At 41.3% G+C, this 19,831-nt stretch overlaps 1 protein-coding gene across 5 annotated transcripts in view; it reads left to right on the top strand.

Annotated features, from left to right (window-relative positions):
- The window catches only part of MICU1 (mitochondrial calcium uptake 1), a 238,752-nt gene that overhangs the window by 202,232 nt on the left and 16,689 nt on the right, over positions 1-19,831 (top strand). For all 5 annotated transcript variants that reach the window (XM_043987836.1, XM_043987835.1, XM_043987834.1 and 2 more), the window contains one exon: positions 2,091-2,199. In XM_043987836.1, coding sequence (XP_043843771.1) covers positions 2,091-2,199 — 109 coding nt within the window. The remainder of the gene's footprint in view (positions 1-2,090; positions 2,200-19,831) is intronic.

Genomic DNA, 19,831 nt, shown 5'->3' with positions numbered 1-19,831 from the left:
CACCAGATGATCTCAAAAGTGTCCTTCCTTAAAGACGTAAACTTCTATGACTCTAAAGTGAGAGAGGAGGAATGAGGCAAGAATCCTGTACAAAGAAATAGTTGGCGTCCCACCCACGCAGCATCAGCTCATCTCCCAGCTTCACCGATCACAGGAGAAGAATGGATAGAGACAGACAGACCTTTGTCAGCGGGCGGCTGCTGCTCAGACTACCACAGCCACTGCTACTGAAGACCCAGAAAACATTCTCACCACCAAAATCCTTGGTGCTGTCCAATGGCTCAGATGTGGGAATGACAAAAAAAGAAGAGACATTCTCTGTCATCTGCTTTGCTGTTGCACCCTAAGGACCATGGGACCTTTCCCTCTGCCCTGCAGCCAAAACCTCCTATTTATATTGTGTCACCCCCATTTTAATGTGAGCACCTTAAGAGCAGGAGCTGTGTCCCCAGGACTTAGCACAGTGTTTGGCACATAGTTACTGCTTAACAAATGCTTCTTCTTTCATTCATTCATTCATAGATAAACAGCATTTTTAAGTGCTGACTATGGGTCCAGTGCTTTTCTAATCTCTGGTGATGCAAATACAAGCAAACAAGACAGTCTGCACTTTAAAGGGCCTTACACTTTAATAAGTAAGAAAGCACCGAAAGCAAAGGGCAGGGGGGACCTGCATGGAGACAGGTGGCCCCCTGAGAAGGAAGGGAAGCCCTGATAGAAAGAGTAGCGGGGCCTGCCAGGGAATGGTGGGCCAAGACAAGGACTTGGCAATCTGGAGGGTGGGCAGAGGTGTCCTAGGATGCAAAGGCAATGCCACGGCTTAATTTTAACAAGACTAGAAGAGTTCTTTCAGTACATTTTATTTCAGACTCATTCCAGTTCAATTCAGTAAACATTTATTAAGCACCTGCTACATACCAGGCTATGTTCTAGACCCTGGGGATATACACACAGACAAAGGAAAATAATCCCTGCCCTCAAGGAGCTTACTGATCAATAGAAGTATGCATGGTACAGTTTTATATTTCTATGTGTGTGTACACACATGTATATGTATACATGCGTGTATGTATGTACATGTATGTGTGTATGCCTGTGTGTACGTGTATGTATATGTATACATGTGTGTGTGTGTATGTTAAATGATAGCCTTTTCTAGTGCATGGTGGAGAGGGAGGAAAGGAGGCAGTTTGGAACTTAAAATGGGACCCAGAAAAATAATTAAATTTTTTTTGAAGGAAGAGTATTACAAGCATGGAGGACAGCAGATAGAATATAATATATGGGAAATAGAAAGTGAGCCGGTTTGGCTGGAACATTGATGTCTTTATTAGGGTAGAAAGCCATCCCTCATGTCCTGATGTCAGTTAGTATTCTCTTCAGCTTAGGTAGAACAAGGCTAAGTAAAACCCTGCATCTGTTAATGACCTCAAGGGACTCTGATGTCATAACAGGTCTTGCCTTGCTGGAGTGGATTCCCTTTCTAAGTTTAAACTTTTCCGATGCTGACATTTAGGTAATGCCTAGGCCCTTATCGTGGTTCCCATCACAAAAAACAAACCTTGAGGTATTAGAAAAGTATTTCTGAATTCCTAAACTCAGATCATCTTGTAGTTTTCATTTGTGTGTCAGCTCTTGCATTAAACAATACACAAAAAATAAGATTTAAGATTATCATGCCTCTGGCCAGTTTGAAGAATTTCTTCCCACAGTGAGCCTGCATCAGAGTGGAATTGACAGGTTGACTGTGTATCTCTTATTTTGGAACAATGTATAACTGCCTTGGGTTTGGTTTTGCTTGATACTGAAACATTTTCATGCTGGTTACTGACTGGTGATTCTTTAGGGCATTGAACATCACCATAATAGTAGGCATCTTTGTGTAAGAAGCGTATAAAGGAGAATACTGAAGTTAAACAGTAGCTGGCTTGCCTTCTACAATAAGTGGAACATCGGCCTTTTTTGCATCAATGTCCAGATTGGACATTGTTTCACATGGTTCCTGTTCTGAGTCTGGACATAAAGCTCTTCCTACTTTGGTGCATCTTGGCTACTTTTTGATGAAGGAACTGTATCTTCTTCTCTTTCAGGGCCTGACATTTGAAGAGGTGGAAAACTTCTTCACTTTCCTGAAGAACATTAATGATGTGGACACTGCCCTGAGCTTTTACCACATGGCAGGAGCATCCCTGGATAAAGGTAATCCTGGACCCAGAGTGTAGCAGGAAAATGGAATTTGAGCAGTTGGCTTCCCCAGAGTGTGGGTGTTGTTGGAGCTTACTCCCCAGTGGAGAATCTCACTGTCATCATCCAGACCTTACCTTTTCCACGAGAGAACCCAGCTCAGCAAACAGCTCTTTGCTAAGAACCCTGGTGGGACAGTCCTCACCTCCACTACTGTGCATCAAGTACATGCACCTCTGTCATTGTTCCTTTGTGTTTACGGGTTTGGTCTGGTGGAAAGCAGGACGGATGCTGAATTCAAAGTGCGTGAATTTGTGTGATTTCGAACAAATCCGTGTGTCTTAGCCTTCATTTCCTCTTGTAAAAAGTGGGATTTGCAATATTTACACTGCCTATTTTATGGTAACTCACAAGCTTCAACCCTTCTGTCAAAGTGCCACATTCACTATCTGTCTTCTGGTGCAGCAGGAGCTGTGGGCTGAGGAGGGTGGGTCCACCCACTCCTGGACTTTCCTCCACAGCCTGAGGTCTGGATTTGTGAGCCTCCCAACTTGCTTCTGCAGCCCCAGGTGCAGTTTCAGCAGCAGCCAGAGGCCAGAGGGGGCCACTATCTATTGTAGTATTTGTGTATATCATAAGCCATTTAACAGGTACAAAATGAGCTGCCATTTTATTAGGTTCCTGTTTTTTATGTGTCGTTGATGAAGTTTTTGAACATTGTACCCCTAACTCCATTTTTCCATAAGCTCTTTGGGGTTTTTTATTGTGCCATTTTGTATAGGCCAGTGATTTGGGGGAATAAATATGTCTCAGAAGGGCTGTTATGTACAGGAATTAGACATGTTCTTCTTGATCACAAAGGTCAGAACCAGGAACAATAGGTGGAAGCTGTGGAAAAGGAGACAGACTTGATATAAGCAAAAACTTCCCAAATTAGAGGTATTTGCAAGTGGTATGTGCTTTCATGGGAAATAGTGAGGGAGCCTGGGTTAGGTACAGAATGGACTGGGCCTCAGAGGCATAATCCCTTCCAGTTCTGAAATTGTGTGACTTGATAAGACCATGAGGTACTATCTACCCACGTGCTGTTGCCCATCTTGACTTGCCCTTCTGTTTGAAGAAAGGCAAAAATGGGTTGAAAGAGGAGGCAAAGATTACAAGAACTGACTGAAACATTAATCTTTATATCAAGCAATGTGAAGTGAACAGAGCACAGGAAAGGTGGGAACTTTCTGTATGTCTCTGACCCGTTAGCATCCATCAGATACATTAAAATAAGTTTTTCAGATTAGCAGAAAATAGGGACTTGAGAGGAAGGGACACAGAACAGGAAGGAAAAGGAAATAAGCCTTTATTCAGCTCTGTGTGCCAGGCATTGTGCGAAATACTTTAGAAATATTATCTCATTTCATTTTACAGGTTCAATTGTTTGGGAGTGGGAGCTATCTGTGAAGGTCCACCCTCACTTCTGCAGAAGTTAGAGCAGCCATGCCTTTTATAGCATTAGTGATGGTGTGGAATACAATGACATTGTTCTGCAGAACAGTTTCCTAAAAGATGTTGTGACTTGGAGTTTCTGTTTTCAGTTGCTTTGCCCGTGTAAACTGAGACAGATGCTTTCTTTAGGGAATTTAGATCCTTATTTCCCCCAAGGGGGGAAGATACCCAGAAAACACAAAGGCCAGTTCTCAAGATCTAAAACCCCCCTTCCTTTTCCCTAAAGGGAAGAAAACCAGAGGAAGACAGTGCCTGTGAAATTAAAGATGTTTATTTTAATCAGGGAAGAAAAACATGTGCATGGGCACTGCCCAGCCTATGCTGAGCAGCCCACGAAGTAATTGATGGGGAGAGTGTATGTACTTTGGGGGGGGGGGGCTGGGCAATGAAGGTTAAGTGACTTGCCCAGTGTCACACAGCTAGTAAGTGTCAAGTGTCTGAGGCCGGATTTGAACTCAGGTCCTCTTGAATCAAGGCCCAGTGCTTTATCTACTATGCCACCTAGCTGCCCCGAGTGTATATACTTTTCAAACAAAGGAAGGCAGGGAAATGGGGAGAAAGGAGGAAAATCCTAGAAAGGAATGAGTTAAATACCTCCATTCCCAAGAGGAGGGGGAGATCCAAGAGGAATTCCAGGTATCCCAGTTGTGGCCCTTTGATAATCCGAGTGCATTCTTGGTGATAAGGAGTTCACAGTTCAAGGCTTGAACACAGACAATCAGATAAGTAGGTATCTCCAAAAACCATAAACCAGCATGCATCCAAGAGCCCCATAACCCACAGTTAGGGGAGTCTCTGAAGATAAGGGTGTCTCTTGAAGGTCCATAAACCACCAAATGACTCAGGGTCTGCTTCAAAGCTAGTATGAGCTTAATTGGCTTCAGAGTTGCCAGTTTTCTGCACATCCTGCTGGGTTTACTCTTGGTTACCACAAAGGATTGTTGGTATATCAAGCCACTCTGTATCTTTGTTTTTCTTTTTTTTTAAATTATAAATGTACTTCATTATTTTCCAGTTACATGTAGAGATATTTTTCAACATTTGTTTTTGTAAGATTTCTAGTTTCAAATTTTTCTCCCTCCCTCCCCCTCCTCCCCAAGACAGCACGCAATCTGATATAGGTTATGTATGTACAATAACATTAAACATTCCTGCATTAGTCATATTATAAGAGAAGAATCAGAGCAAAAAGGAAAAACCTCAAAAAAGAAAAACAACAGCACTAAAAACAAAAGAAATAGTATGGTTCAATCTGCATCCATATTCCACAGTTCTTTTTTTTTCTGGATTTGGAGAGTCTTTTCCATCATGAGTCCCTTGGAACTTCCCTGTACCGTTGCATTGCCGAGAAGAATCAAGTCTATCACAGTTGATCAACACACAACATTGTTGGTACTGTGTACAATGTTCTCCTGGTTCTGCTCATCTTATCATCAGTTCATGCAAGTCCTTCCAGGTTTCTCCAAAATCCGCCTGCTCATCATTTCCCACAGCACAGTAGAACTCCATTACATTCACATACCACAACTTGTTCAGCCATTCCCCAGCTGATGGGCAGCCCCTCAATTCCCAATTCCTTGCCACCACAAAAAGAGCAGCCATAAATATTTTTGTACATGTGGGTCCCTTTCCCTTTTTGTTTTTTTTTTTGTTTTGTTTTGTTTTGTTTTTTGGTGAAGCAATTGGGGTTAAGTGACTTGCCCGTGGTCACACAGCTAGTAATTGTTAAGTATCTGAGACTGGATTTGAACTCAGGTCCTCCTGACTCCAGGGCTGGTGCTCTATCCACTTTGCTACCTAGCTGCCCCCCCTTTCTCTTTTTTATGATCTCTTTGGGAAAAAGACCCAATAGTGGTATTTCTGGGTCAAAGGGTATGCACAGCTCTATAGCTCCTTGGGCATAATTCCAAATTGCTCTCCAGAATGGCTGGACAAGTCCACAGCTCCACCAACAATGCATTAAGCCATTCGCTATCTTAGCTAATACAGCCAGTCCTTATACAGCCCTTCTTGGTTACCTGGATAATTGGGGAACTCAAGTGCACCCATCGGGCAATGATAGAACTATTGGGGGTTTTGCTAGTGGTGATCTTAACTGAAAATTCTGTAGTAAATGTAGGTATACTTTCAATTCATGGCTCCCAGGTAATGGGACAGGACAAGATGTAGAAAGTACTTAGATATCACTCCAGCATGAGACTGAGACTCACATTTTTCTTCTAAGGCCCGTTAGTTGTCCTCTTTCCCTACACATCCCTACAGTCTCTTCTTGTCCCACTTTGTCTGCTGTAGCCCCTTTATACACGTCTCATTTACATGGCCTCTTCTGTCCTACCCCAAAGGAGACTATAAGTTAGCAACTTTCAAGTAATTATTGACTGAGCAGCCCACTAGAGAGAGATAAAGGGAAATACTTTACAGGAACAGAGCCATGATATTCCAGTAAAAATGCATTATACATTACCTTCCCCTTCTGTCCTGCAATATGTCCCTCATGCCCTCCTGCTGTCAGAAAAGTCTCCACCCAGGCAACCCGGAGAATACCTTCCTGCATGCCTTCTGGATGGACCCCTCTTGTCTGTGTATCAATAGGATACGACATAGAGCCTTGTCCATTAGGAAGAGAAACTTGAAGCATCAGGGATGATTGTAGCTGCAGGCTTTGTTACTAATGTGGATTTGTGTCCCTCGGGAATGTTCCAGAGTCATTTTGATTACTTCTTTTCTGTACCTGCCTTCGTCAAGTTAAGATGGATTCGATCCCAAGATCCATTTCTGCCACCAGGACATCATTAGGGAATATGCAGCCCAGGGATGATAGTCTGATTGATACTGACTATAGCCACAACATGTGAAAACTGGGGCATGGGCTCCGTGCAGGTTCGGCCTCAGAGGACCCAGTAGACGTAGAGTCCAACTACCTTCAGCCCAGAAGACAGATTCCCTTTGAGGCCTCTAGGCCTAGTTCCCTTTCTGCTGCTTGTTAGAGAAGTCTGGGTGCTCTGGCTGCTTACATACCACCCTTTTCCCTTTCTACCCCACCCATCCATGCTGGCATTCTAATGACCAAAGACAAAAAGTTCTGGTAGGAAATTAAGAGAAGTAAGATCAAACATAGTGTGCAAAAACAAGTGATAAAGGCATGGAGATTTTTTTAGGTGGTGCTGTAGGAAGACAGCTGGATTTGGCAGCAGTTCAAGGTTCTGGGTTCAAATCCCATTTTTCTCACTTATTCTCTGTGGGGCCCTACATTTCCACTCTCTGAAAGTCAAGACCAAAAAAACAGATAATTGCTAATCCTCAGTCACCCAAAAACCCCTCTTTTTTACTTGATATCCTTCTCCTGACCTCATAGAGAAAGAACTTCCTGGTGATGGAGCTAGCATAGCTGTAACATGGGTCTGTAAAGGAGATTGCAAGCCCTTTCACTTTACAGCATTAAAAACCAGCTCAACATCTGCCTTCCTTAAGAGAAGGCAGTAGGTAGACTCAGCAGTGCCAAAAGCACCTCTGATCTCTCCTGTGTTTGGAGCACTTTTGACTTAGCAAATCAGCCTAGACCTGGGGATGTATCCCAACATCTTAGGACTAGAAAAGGTTTTTGACTGAACTGACGGTTCCTGTTCGTCACCATGGGCCAGGACGTTGGCCCTTTAGCCCAGCAGAAATGCCAGTAGATGGGAGGCTTCAACAAGAGATAATAAAACCAAATAAACAGTATTCACCCTCACCCCCTACAAAGCTGCTGAATTCATTCTCTTATCTCTTGGACAACTTCCAGGAGCCACCATAAAAAAATGTCCTAAGAGCAGGAGAGAGAGAGGGAGTGTGTGTATGTCTTAAAGCATAGCTCATCAGGCTCCTGAGAAGAAGAAAAAAGAATAGGTGTTAAAATGAAAGGTTTTTTTACAGGTGACACCTGAAATGTCTCCTACATAAGGCGGTCCCCAGCTCTAGTCATTTGGGAAATGTGTAGTAAACTGAAAGCAATGCCCAGTGTCTAATCACCAACTAGTACGGCTCTTCCCTCTTCTGTTTTTCTCCTTAGGATATCTGGCCAGGAAGGCCATCTCCAACTGTGCCAGACTCTACAAAGCGGCCTGGATTCACAGGGTTTTCCCATCCCACATAACCCAACAGCTTCCCCCGGGGCAATCATGCTTCCTCAATGCCAGAGAGTTCCCAGGCATTAGAATCTATTAAAATGGCTGAGATCCTTGAAGGTTCCCCATCGAACCAAAGGGCCAGAGGCAGGAACAAAGGGAGCATCTGCTGCCTTTGGTCACCCCCTGCTGGCAGACTGAAAAAATAGCACCTCCTGTTGCTTTAAACAGCAGCTGCCTTGTTATTTGACCAAGCAGAGCTGTGGAAAAGCTCGTGTAAGGGAAGAAAAGCAAAGCAGGGTTTGAAACTCCCCATCTTTGGTGTCTGAAGCTAAATATGAAATGTGGCAGAGGCATGCGATGCCCAGCAGCACCATCCTGATAAGGGGTCGGGAGACCAAAGGCTCCAGTCCCAGCCCATACCTCAGAGATTGCCGGTTCAACTCCAGACCACCACAGTAAAGCAAATATTGCAATAAAATGGGTCATGTGAATTTTTTTTATTTCCTGGTGCATATGAAGGTTGTGTTTACTGTATACTGTAGTCTATTAACTGTATCTAAAAAGCAGTGTACATAACTTAATTAAAAATACTTTATTACTGGGGGCAGCTCCATGGCTCAGTGGATAAAGCACTGGCCCTGGATTCAGGTGGACCTGAGTTCAAAACTGGCCTCAGACACTTGACACTTGCTAGCTGTGTGACCCTGGGCAAGTCACTTAACCCCCATTGCCCCACAAATAAACAAATAAATGAGTGAATAGATGAATAAATAAATAAAGCCTCATGACCTCCCTATACTTTAAAAAAACAAAACTTTATTACCTTAAAAAATGCTAACCATCATCTGAGCCTTCGGCAAGTTTTGCTGAACCTTCATCTTTTTTGCTGGTGGAGGGTCTTCCCTAGATGTTAGTGGAGACTGCCTGATCAAAGATAGCTGTGGCAATTTCATAAACTAAGACAACAATGAGTTTTGCCACACTGATTGACTCTCCATTTCATTTGAACATTTAGAAGCTGCCAATATTAGTGTTATTTTATCTCAGATTAGGGAGAAGGAGAGAGATGAGGAACAGGTGGTTGGTGGAGTAGAAAGAACTTACACAACATATATCAATTAAGTTTGCCATCTTATATGGGTATGGTTCATGATGCCCCAAAACAATTATAATAGTGACATCAAGATCACTGATCACAGATCAAAGATATAATAATAATGAAAAAGTTTGAAATGTTGTGAGAATTACCAAAACATGACATAGAGACACAGCGTGAGCATGTGCTGTTGGAAAAATGGTGCTGATAGACCTGCTTGACCCAGGGTTGCCCCAAACCTTCAGTTTGTTTAAAACAAAACAAAACAAAAAATGCATTATCTGTGAAGCACAATAAAACAAACTGCCTGTGGCTCACTGTAGCCTATATGAATCACAGTTTTCTTCATTTGTTTAAAAAATGTGGGGCAGCTAGGTGGCGCAGTGGATAGAGCACCGGCCCTGGAGTCAAGAGTACCTGAGTTCAAATCCGGCCTCAGACACTTAACACTTACTAGCTGTGTGACCCTGGGCAAGTCATTTAACCCCAATTGTCTCACTAAAATATATATATATATGGGGGCTGCTAGGTGGCACAGTAGATAGAGCAATGGCCCTGGAGTCAGGAGTACCTGAGTTCAAATCCAGCCTCAGACCCTTGACATTTACTAGCTGTGTAACCCTGAGCAAGTTACTTAACCCCAATTGCCTCACCCCCCCCCAAAAAAAAATAAAGTAAGTAAAAATATATATGCAGGGGCCGCTTGGTGGCGCAGTGGATAAAGCACTGGCCTTGGATTCAGGAGGACCTGAGTTCAAATCCGGCCTCAGATACTTGACACTCACTGACTGTGTGACCTTGGGCAAGTCACTTAACCCCCATTGTCCTGCCCCCCAAAAAAATTATAATTATAAAAAATATATATGCAGAGTATACCAGGTGATCTTTAAGGTCCATCCCAGCTCCATAATTCTATAATACTGAAAGTTAGCCAAAAATGGGATTTTTAAATTATCTAGAAGCATATAATAACTCTTTTTAAATATTCTGACACTGGATTTAATGAACCAAGGTGGTATGCTGACAGTAAATTACCAAGAAATATATTAAACAATTGGCAAGTAAAAAGCCCAGCCAATTTTCTTTGGAAATACACACCATCATTTTAAAGAGCACTGACTTTTTTAATCTAGGAAAACAACTCCTGTGACTTTTTCAGAGTCCAATAACAATATGCTAAAGCTATCATGGGAGAGTTGCTGACATGGTGTAAGCATGTGTCAGGAGCCTGATCCTGCGAAAATGCCCCACGTTCACTTCTCCAGAACAGCTCCAAAGCTTAGCCATGCTGCCCCAAAACAAGGCTAACAGCCCCGGAGAGTTTAAAAGACCAGAATGTGGAGGCCATCATGTAGTTAGAAATCAGATTTTAATATTTGTCTTTACTAAAAAGTAGTTCACATTTACAAAGCACTTTTATGGTTCATTTTCCTTATAGAAAAGCCTATGAGATAGGTAATATCTTGAAACAGTTTTCACAGTCCAAATAGAACAAGAAAATTCTTTTAAAAGAACAATTAGGGACAGCTAGGTGGTGCAGTGGATAAAGCACTGGCCGTGGGTGGATTCAGGAGGACCTGAGTTCAAATCCGACCTCAGACACTTGACACTTACTAGCTGTGTGACCCTGGGCAAGTCACTTAACCCTCAGTGCCCTGCAAAAACAAAACAAACAAAAAGAACAATTACATAAACTGAATTACTGCCCATGTCAAATTTTAGGGTGTAGATGAAAGGGCTGAGTGTTAGTGAGGAGAAATACAAGGCCAGTGAACCAAAGGCATAACTGATTGATGACTAGGCAGAGATCTTGGGGCAGTTCCTGACATATGTATGTGCCAATTCAGCCCACTCTTGTTCATTCGTGCTAATGTAGGCAACCAGTGGCCCAAAAAGGAGCAAGTGTCATAATCTCTCTGGCTTTGGAGTCCATGAAGTGAGTATAAGGTTTGCCTCCTTATTTTGTTTATTCCAGATGAATACATATTCATTGAGGGAATGATTAATCCCACTATCTACCTCAGTCTTTATCAGTAATAATAGTTACTGTCATTATTATCATAGCTCAAATTTTATAGCACCCACTATGGTGCTATACAAATATTGTCTCATTTTATCCTCACAACAGCCCTGGCAGGTAGGTGCTGTTGTCATCTCCATTTTACAGTTGAGGAAGCTAAGCCACAGAGGTTAAGTGACTTGCTCAGGGTCACACGGCTAGTAAGTCTCTGAGGTAGAATTTGAATTCAGGTCTTCCTGACTCCAGACCCAGCACTATACCATCCAACTGCCTCTATTCCCTTACAATTTCTTCTGCTATTATGTACATACTGTCGAGCCTGGACTGTTTATTTTGACTGAGGAGAGTGGAAGCATGCAAAAGTAATTTGTGATGGACTCACAGATGCATTTTGTGCACTTGGGGATGGCATCCAGAGTGGTGGAGGAAAAGGAGGACTGGACTGGGGCAGACCTGACGCCAGGGCCTTGCTCCTAGCTTGGTTGTCACTGATTAGTTGTAACCTAGGACAAGTCATTTAGTTTCTCAGTGCATTGTTTTCATCTGTAAAATGGAAGAACAGGATTGTAGAGATGATCTTTAAGTCCCCAGTTCTGGTGCCATGTCATTTTGATTCCTGATAGAGCAAGGAAGTAGCCCAGATACAAGTGGGCTGGCAGGGGAGTTAGCTAGCTGTTGTTGCTGTTGCTGCTGCTGCCGCTGCTACTATTGTTCCACAGAGTAGAAAACTTATGTTTAGATAATCAGAAGTCGACCTTGAACACGGGTGGCTGTATCAGACCAACAAAGCCTCATTGGAATGATTGCGACAGTAGGGAATAAGGATTAGAATAATTAATCATTAGAACAATTAATGTCAGGATACTGGATATTGCTGGCGCTTCTGTTAATGTAATTTGCTGCTAGCCCTAAAATATCCTGTCTTTGCCAATCATCAATGCTTATCCATGAATGACTGTTTGAAAACTAGAGATATTTCTGTCATTTTATCTTTTGGGCCTTGAGGTAATGAATCATTACCCTTCACAGAAGAACTATAAACAAAAGTCTAACTAATAAGTTTGCTCATTCTTCTCTCCCTGCTAGCCTTAACATACATTTCTTTATCTTTCATGTTTGATAATGCTGATAGTTGTCTGCATATAGGAGAATGGCTAATACACAATTAGCATCCTTTTCCCTGCCATACTCACTAAAGGTTTTTCTTTGGATAACTGTAGCCATCCCATAGGGGCTACTCCTTATTTGTGAATCTTCTTCCTTACATGTTGATCTAAGTGGACTTCTCCAGTTTTCCATGTTAGTGATGTCTCGGTCCAAGGTTGCATTGCATCAGTTTTGACATTGTAGAAGCCATGTCCATTAGACTTAGTCATTGAGAGAGCTATGCTTAAATCTGGCTCCTGACAGAACCCAACCCTGTATTTTATTGTTCTCATTGTGCTCCAAGGGAATAGGACATTTGGAGATTGGTAACTCAAGTCACTCACATCCAGACCTAAAGAGCTATACCTTCCTCAGCCACACACACATTCATTCTCATATTCTCTCTCTCTCTCTCTCTCTCTCTCTCTCTCTCTCTCTCTCTCTCTCTCTCTCTCTCTCTCTCTCAATTAGACAGTCTCTTAAGGGCTTTCTGAGTAATTTAAGAAGTCTATTGATGAAGGTAATGGAAAATTGGGCATAATTCCTTCCCTGATGCTTTGCTGTGATGGAAAGTTGGAGACATTTGAGTTGAAACTAGACTCTGCAACCCTCCATCACTCAGTAGGCTTCTTTTCTACACAGGAAAAGATAGGCCCGCCAGATAAAATTGTTAAAACCTTTTACCAAAAAATATATATATTAAAAAAACAAAACCTTTTACCAGTGATTCAGTTATTCTGTGGGTCAAATCATCTTCTGTAGGCAAAGATAGATAATACATTTCACATTATATCTCCCAATAATGAATAAGATGCTGAAGTTGGATTCCAGAAGACCTGACTTTTAATGGTCCCTCTGACATTTACTAGATCTGTTCATGAAGAGGTCTCAATCTCTCTAAGCTTTAGTTTCCTCATTTATAAAATAGAGGTGAAAATACTTACACCACCTACCTCACAATGTTGTGACGAGGAAAGCATTTTGGAAATGGTATGCCATTATAGAAATGTGAGTCATTGGTGTCCTTATAGGACTTGGACATTTTGGTCCATAAGACTCTATCTTGAAATCTTTCATAATCATTTCTACTGCCCCTTACTAGCATTTTCTGATATGGAAAGGGGTATGTGGATAGCACACTAGAGAGGGTTAAAGGAGGAGCAAAGGGGAACAGAGAACCAGGGGAAAGGACTGACTGAAAGATTCCTAACAATTGAGGTGCCCTGTACCACTGAGTAAAAGGTTCATGCAAAATGGATTTTAGACACCGATGTTTTCAGTGAATGGATGAATGAAGAAGATTATGAGGTAGATGAGAACAAAAAACCAGTTAATTTTTGTCAGTGCATCTCAACAAAGAATGAAGAGCCAGTCCGTAGTACCGAGAGAAGAGATAGGAAATCAGCAGCAAGTACAAGAAAGAGAAAACCTTCTCCTTCTCCTTCTCCTCCTACTCCTGCTGAATCAAGGAAAAAGACTGGAAAGAAAGGACAAGCTAGGCTTTATGGGAAGAGGCGAGGCCAGAAAGAAGAGAATGAACAAGAAGATCTCACTCAGGATATGGAAGACCCAACACCTTGTACCTAACATAGAAGAAGTGGTACTTCCTAAAAATGTGAACCCAAAGAAAGACAGTGAAAATACACCAGTTAAAGGAGGAACAGTAGCAGATCTAGATGAACAGGATGAAGAAACAGTGAAAACGGGAGGAAAGGAAGATGAGGATCCCAATAAAGGTGATCAAAGTCGATCAATTGACCCAGGTGAAGATAATGTAACAGAACAGAAAGGGGTATGTGGTAAAGGGAGGGCAGGAAATAAACTAGCAAAACTGTGTCATAGTTACAAAATTGGTTTTTTCCCTATCCCTAAATATTTTTCTTAGAAGTGTCTGTTAAGGGGCAGTTAGGTGGCGCAGTGGGTAGAGCACCAGCCCTGGATTCAGGAGGACCTGAGTTCAAATCCGGCCTCAGACACTTAACACTAGCTGTGTGACTCTGGGCAAGTCACTTAACCCCAATTGCCTCACAAAAAAAAAAGTGTCTGTTAAGGGGCAGCTAGGTGGTGCCCTGGATTCAGGAGGACCTGAGTTCAAATACAGCCTCAGACCCTTGACACTTACTAGCTGCGTGACCCTGGGCAAGTCACTTAACCCTTATTGTCCTGCCCCAAAAAAAAGATGAATTTTACGGGGCAGCTAGGTGGCGCAGTGGATAGAGCACCGGCCCTGGAATCAGGAGTACCTGAGTTCAAATCCAGCCTCAGACACTTAACACTTACTATGGGCAAGTCACTTAACCCCAATTGCCTCACTTAAAAAAAAAAGTGTCTGTTAAGTCATTAACTTGACCTTTTGTAGCATTCAAGGCCTTACAGGGCTCTAAGGGGTTTTAGAAATTGCACACAGAAAAAGTAGTATTTGGCACATCTGGGGAAACTGGGTGGCACAGTGCATAGAGTGACAGACCTGGAGTCAGATTCATCTTCCTGAGTTAAAATCTGGCCTCAGACACTTTCTAGCTGTGTAACCCATGGCAAGTCACTTCACCCTGTTTGCCTCAGTTTCCTCATGTGTCAAATGAGCTAGAGAAGGAAATGGCCAACCACTCTAGTATCTTTGCCAAGAAAACCCCAAATGGGGTCATGAAGAGTCAGATATGACTGAAACAACAAACAGCAACAACAACAAAAGAGCTCAGTTTGTGAAAAAGTCACTTACACATCCCAGAATGCCAGCAGGACTATCACATAATTGCCCTTGACACATGCAGATCCATTTGGCCTAGTCCAGCAGGTGAGACTTGTACAGTCTTCCCCTTTTTATCATCAGCATGGAAAAGGCTGCCTTCTTTCAAACCACTTTTTCCTTAGTTCCAGTCTGGTGAAATGAAAATGATGGCCTTCAGTGCCTTTGATGAATTCTGACCCTCTGAAAACACATCCAACTTAAATTTTACACAACTCCTCACAGGTTGTATCTTTCACTTAGTATTTGTGAGAGTTTATAACTGATGTGCTCTGATATAATTTGCCCCCTACAATATCATACAATCTTGGGGTTAGCATTTAGACAGTATGGCATAGTGTAAAGAAGGAAGCACTCAAAAACAGAAGAGATCTGGATTCAAATCCGACTTGTATCAGTTTTCAGTTACTAGCTGTGTGATTCAAGCAAACCACTGGAAGCTCTCAGATCCTCTTTTCTTTATCTATAAAATGGGTATAATAAAATCTGTAGTGTCTATGGAATAGAGTTCTTATGAGGATCACAAGATTTTCATCCAGTCCAACCCAAATGACAATTATGGCTGTTATCATGGTGACAATGTAATAGAGTAGATAAAGCACTGGCTTAGGAGTCAAACATGGGTTTGGATCCCAGCTCTACCACTAATGTGACTTTGGGAAAATCACTTAATTCTTCTGGGCCTCATATTGCCCTTGTGTGAAATAAGGTAGAATGAACTAACTAGTCTCAGAGGTCCCTTGCAATGCCCTGGGTACAAACATGGTAGTTACAGGATGAATTGGAAATAATCAGCAGAGGGAAGGCCCTAGAACTGAGAAGAGACAAGCAGAAGTTTAGAGTTAGAAGCACTTGACACTTGTGTTTGGAGAACACAGAGTTCTCTATGAAAACAGAGAGTTTGGAGAAGAGTCCCATATCTGTGGGCTGGTACAAGATATCGAAGGACTATGACTGCAAGGCAAAGGAATGTGGGCTTTATTCAGTAAGCACTAGAAAACTGCTGAGTTTTGAGCAGAGGAGCAACACATTCAGTCAGATCTGTGCATAAGGAGGATTTATCTGGCACTGTCAGTGCTGTGCAGGATGGATTAGAGAAGATCTTTTAGCCTGGCTCCTTCTATGGTGGGGGAGAGGGGAGGGGAGGGGAGGAAAGGAGCAGGAGGCCCAGAAGATGACAGGCAATAAGACTAAAAAAGGAGAGAGATTGTAAAGCAGAATCAATAGGATTTAGCAAATTGATTGGGTTTTGGAAATGAAGAAGAGAGGCTATGAATAGGTCATTAGTTTATTCAATTAAGCCCTTGCCAAATAGCAGAGAACAGCACATCAACAGTGATCTCAGGTTTGGATGGTTGGGAAAGACATTTTTAAAGAACAAAATCCATCATGAGCCATCCCAGATAAGGGGTTGTTGGGTAGAGGGGTCCTTGTGCATGGGCACAAATGGTGATGTTTTGAAATCAACAAATACATTTCTTCCAGCTCACAGATATCTTTAGAGTCTGTGGGTGGTGACTAATTCTGAACCTAAGGTCATGGTTGAATTTTGTAAAAACATTTATGTATGAGAATCAGTGTTAGCCCAGATTTCATTCAAGACAAAGTCATCAATTTATAAAATTAAATTATTCATGATGAAGGCTAAGAATATTAAATTCTAAAGTAAATGGGGGTTTTATGCAGCAGTAGACAGTGGTTTAGAGTTAGAAACTAAAGATTGAAGGGGGTCAGGGAACTGGTCAGAAGGAGCTTTCAGGGGTTGCACTGCTCATGTGTAGAACTGTGTCACAGTCCCAAGACAAGGAGGAGCACTAGTATCCAAGAGGTTGTGGCTGCATGGGATCAGGGACCCTGGACACAGTTCTAGAGCAGAAAAGAGTGCTTGATCAATCATGGACCAGAGCACAGGCCAGGAGAGTAGTAGACACTCCTCTCCTTATATCATAGCACCTTGGAAGAACTGACAACTTACAGACCCCCAGAACTAGCTCTGAAAATGGCAGCATGAAAAACCTGAAGCTTGGGACAACTTTAACATCAAATTTAAAGTCAAGAAACAGGTTGGGGAAATGAGTAAACAATGAATAAAGAACTTGACCTTAGAAGGTTTCTAGGATGACAGAGAAGATCAAAACACAAACACCAAAGAAGACAACACAAAACTTTTACATCAAAAGCCTCAAAGAAAAATGTGAATTAATCTCAGGCCCAAAAAAAGCCCTGGAAGAGCTCAAAAGGCTTTTAAAAATCGAATAAGAGAGGTAGAGGAAAAATTGGGAAAAGAAATGACAGTGATGCAATAAAATCATGAAAAAAGAGTCAACAGCTTGGCACAAAAAATACTGAAGAAAATAATACCTTAAGAAACAAAATACACCAAATGGTAAAATTAGAATTGGGTAGGTGGAAGTGCATGACTCCATGAGACATCAAGAAACAATAAAACAAAATCAAAAGAATGAAAAAATAGAAGAAAATGGGAAATAGCTCCTTAGAAAAGCAACTGACCTGGAAAATAGGGCCAGGAGAGATCATTTAAGAATTATTGGGGGGCAGCTAAGTGGCACATTGGATAAAACACTAGCCCTGGATTCAGGAGGACCTGAGTTCAAATCTGGACTCATACACTTGACACTTACTAACTGTGTGACTCTGGGCAAGTTACTTAACCCTTATTGCCCCACAAAAAAAAAAAAAAATATATATATATATATATATATATATATATATATATATATATATATATATATATATATAAAATTGTACTACCTGAAAGCTATAATTTAAAAAGAAGAAAAAATTACTCTGGACATCATCTTTCCAGAAATTATCAAGGATAATTGCCCTGCTATCCTAAAGCCTTGTGGTAAAATAGAAATTGAAATAATTCACCAATCATCTCCTGAAAGAGATCCCAAAATGAAAACTTCCAAGTATATTATAGCCAAATTCTAGAGCTCCCAGGTCCAGGAGAAAATATTACAAGCAGCCAGAAAAAAGCAATTCAAGTATTGTGGAGCCACAGTCAGAATAACACAAGATTTTGCAGCTTCTACATCAAAGATTGGAGTACTTGGAATATGATATGCCAGAGTACAAAGGAACTGGGATTACTACCAAGAATCACCTACTCAACAAAACTAAGTATAATCCTTCAGAGGGGAAAAAATGGATATTCAGTGAAATAGGGGACTTTCAAGCATTCCTGATGAAAAGACCAAAATGGAATAGAAAATTTGACTTTCAAATACAAGACTCAAGAGAAGCATAAAAAGGTAAACAGGAAAGAAAAAACTTAAGGAATTCAATAAGGTTAAACTGTTTACATTTCTACATGAGAAATATGATACTTGTAACTCCTAAGAACTTTCTCATTATTAGGAGAGTTAGGAGTATACATAGAGAGAGGGCACTGATATGAATTGACTGTAATAGGATGGTATCCAAGAAAATAAAATTAATGGGTGAGAAAGAGAAATGCTTTAAGAGAAGAGGGAAAAGGGGGCAGCTAGGTGGCGCAATGGATAAAGCACCGGCCCTGGATTCAGGAGTAGCTGAGTTCAAATCCGGCCTCAGACACTTGACACTTACTAGCTGTGTGACCCTGGGCAAGTCACTTAACCCCCATTGCCCTGCAAAAAAAAAAAAGAGAGAGAGAAGAGGGAAAGGGAGAGGTAGAATGAGGTGAAATTATCTCATTTAAAAGAAGCACAAAAGAACTTTTACAATGGAAGGGGAAATGGCAGAGGTAGGGGGAAGTACTTGAACCTTATCCTTGGAATTGACTCAGAGAGAGAATAATATACACACTCAATCATGTATAGAAATCTACTTACACCTATAAGAAAGTAGGAAGGGAAGAGGATATGAGGATGAGAGGGAAGGGCTAATAGAAAGGAGGGCAAATTGGAAAAGATGGTAGTCAGAATGAAAAGAGAGAGAGTAGAATAAACTGGGGAAAGAGGCGGGAAGCAGGATAGAGGGAAATATACAGAAATAATAACTCTGAAAAAATGTTTATAGCAAGTTTCTCTGTTAAAGGCCTCATTTCTCAAATATATAGAGAACTGAGCCAAATTTATAAGAATACAAATCATTGATCAATTGATAAATGGTCAAAGGATATAATAAATAGTTTTCAGACAAAAAAAATCAAAGCTATCTATAGTCATGTAAAAAATTTATCTAAATCACTATTGATTAGAGAAATGCAAATTAAAATAATTCTAAGGTACCACCCCACACATGTCAGATTGGCTAATATGACAAAAAAAGATTATAAATTTTGAAGGGAATATGGAAAGATTCAGACACAAATGCACTGTTGGTAGAGCTGTGAACTGATCTAATCATTCTGGAGAGCAGTTTGGAACTATGCCTAAAGATCTATCAAACTGTGCATACCCTTTGACCCAGCAATACCACTACTGGATATGTGTCCCAAAGAGATAAAAAAAACAAGGAAAAGGACCTATATATACAAAAACATTTCTAGGAGCTCTTTTTTGTGATAGCTAAGAATTAAAAATTGAGGAGATGGGGGAGCAGCTAAGTGGCGCAGTGGATAAAGCACCCACCCTGGATTCAGGAGTACCTGAGTTCAAATCCAGCTTCAGACACTTGACACTTAACTAGCTGTGTGACCCTGGGCAAGGCACTTAACCCTCATTGCCCCACAAAAACAAAACAGAACAGAACAAACAAAACAAAAAATTGAGGAGATGTCCTTTGATTGGGTAATATCTAGACAGGTTGTGAAATATAATTATGATGGAATACTATTGTGATATAAAAAATAAGGAGCAGGACGGTTTCAGAAAACCTGGAAAGACTTACATGAACTGATGCAAAGTGAAATGAGCAGAACCAGGAAAACATTATATAGAATAACAGCAATATTATACAGTGGTCAACTGTGAATGACTTAGCTATTCTCAGCAATACAGCGATCCAAGAAAATTCCAAAGGACTTATGATGAAAAAGGCTATTTCTTTCAAAGAAAGAACTGATGGAGTCTAAATGCAGATTGAAA

The sequence above is a fragment of the Dromiciops gliroides genome, chromosome 2, assembly GCF_019393635.1.
Source record: "Dromiciops gliroides isolate mDroGli1 chromosome 2, mDroGli1.pri, whole genome shotgun sequence".
NCBI lineage: Eukaryota > Metazoa > Chordata > Mammalia > Microbiotheria > Microbiotheriidae > Dromiciops > Dromiciops gliroides.
The sequence above is the reverse complement of the archived record's forward strand: the minus strand, read 5'-3'. Positions and strand labels throughout refer to the sequence as shown.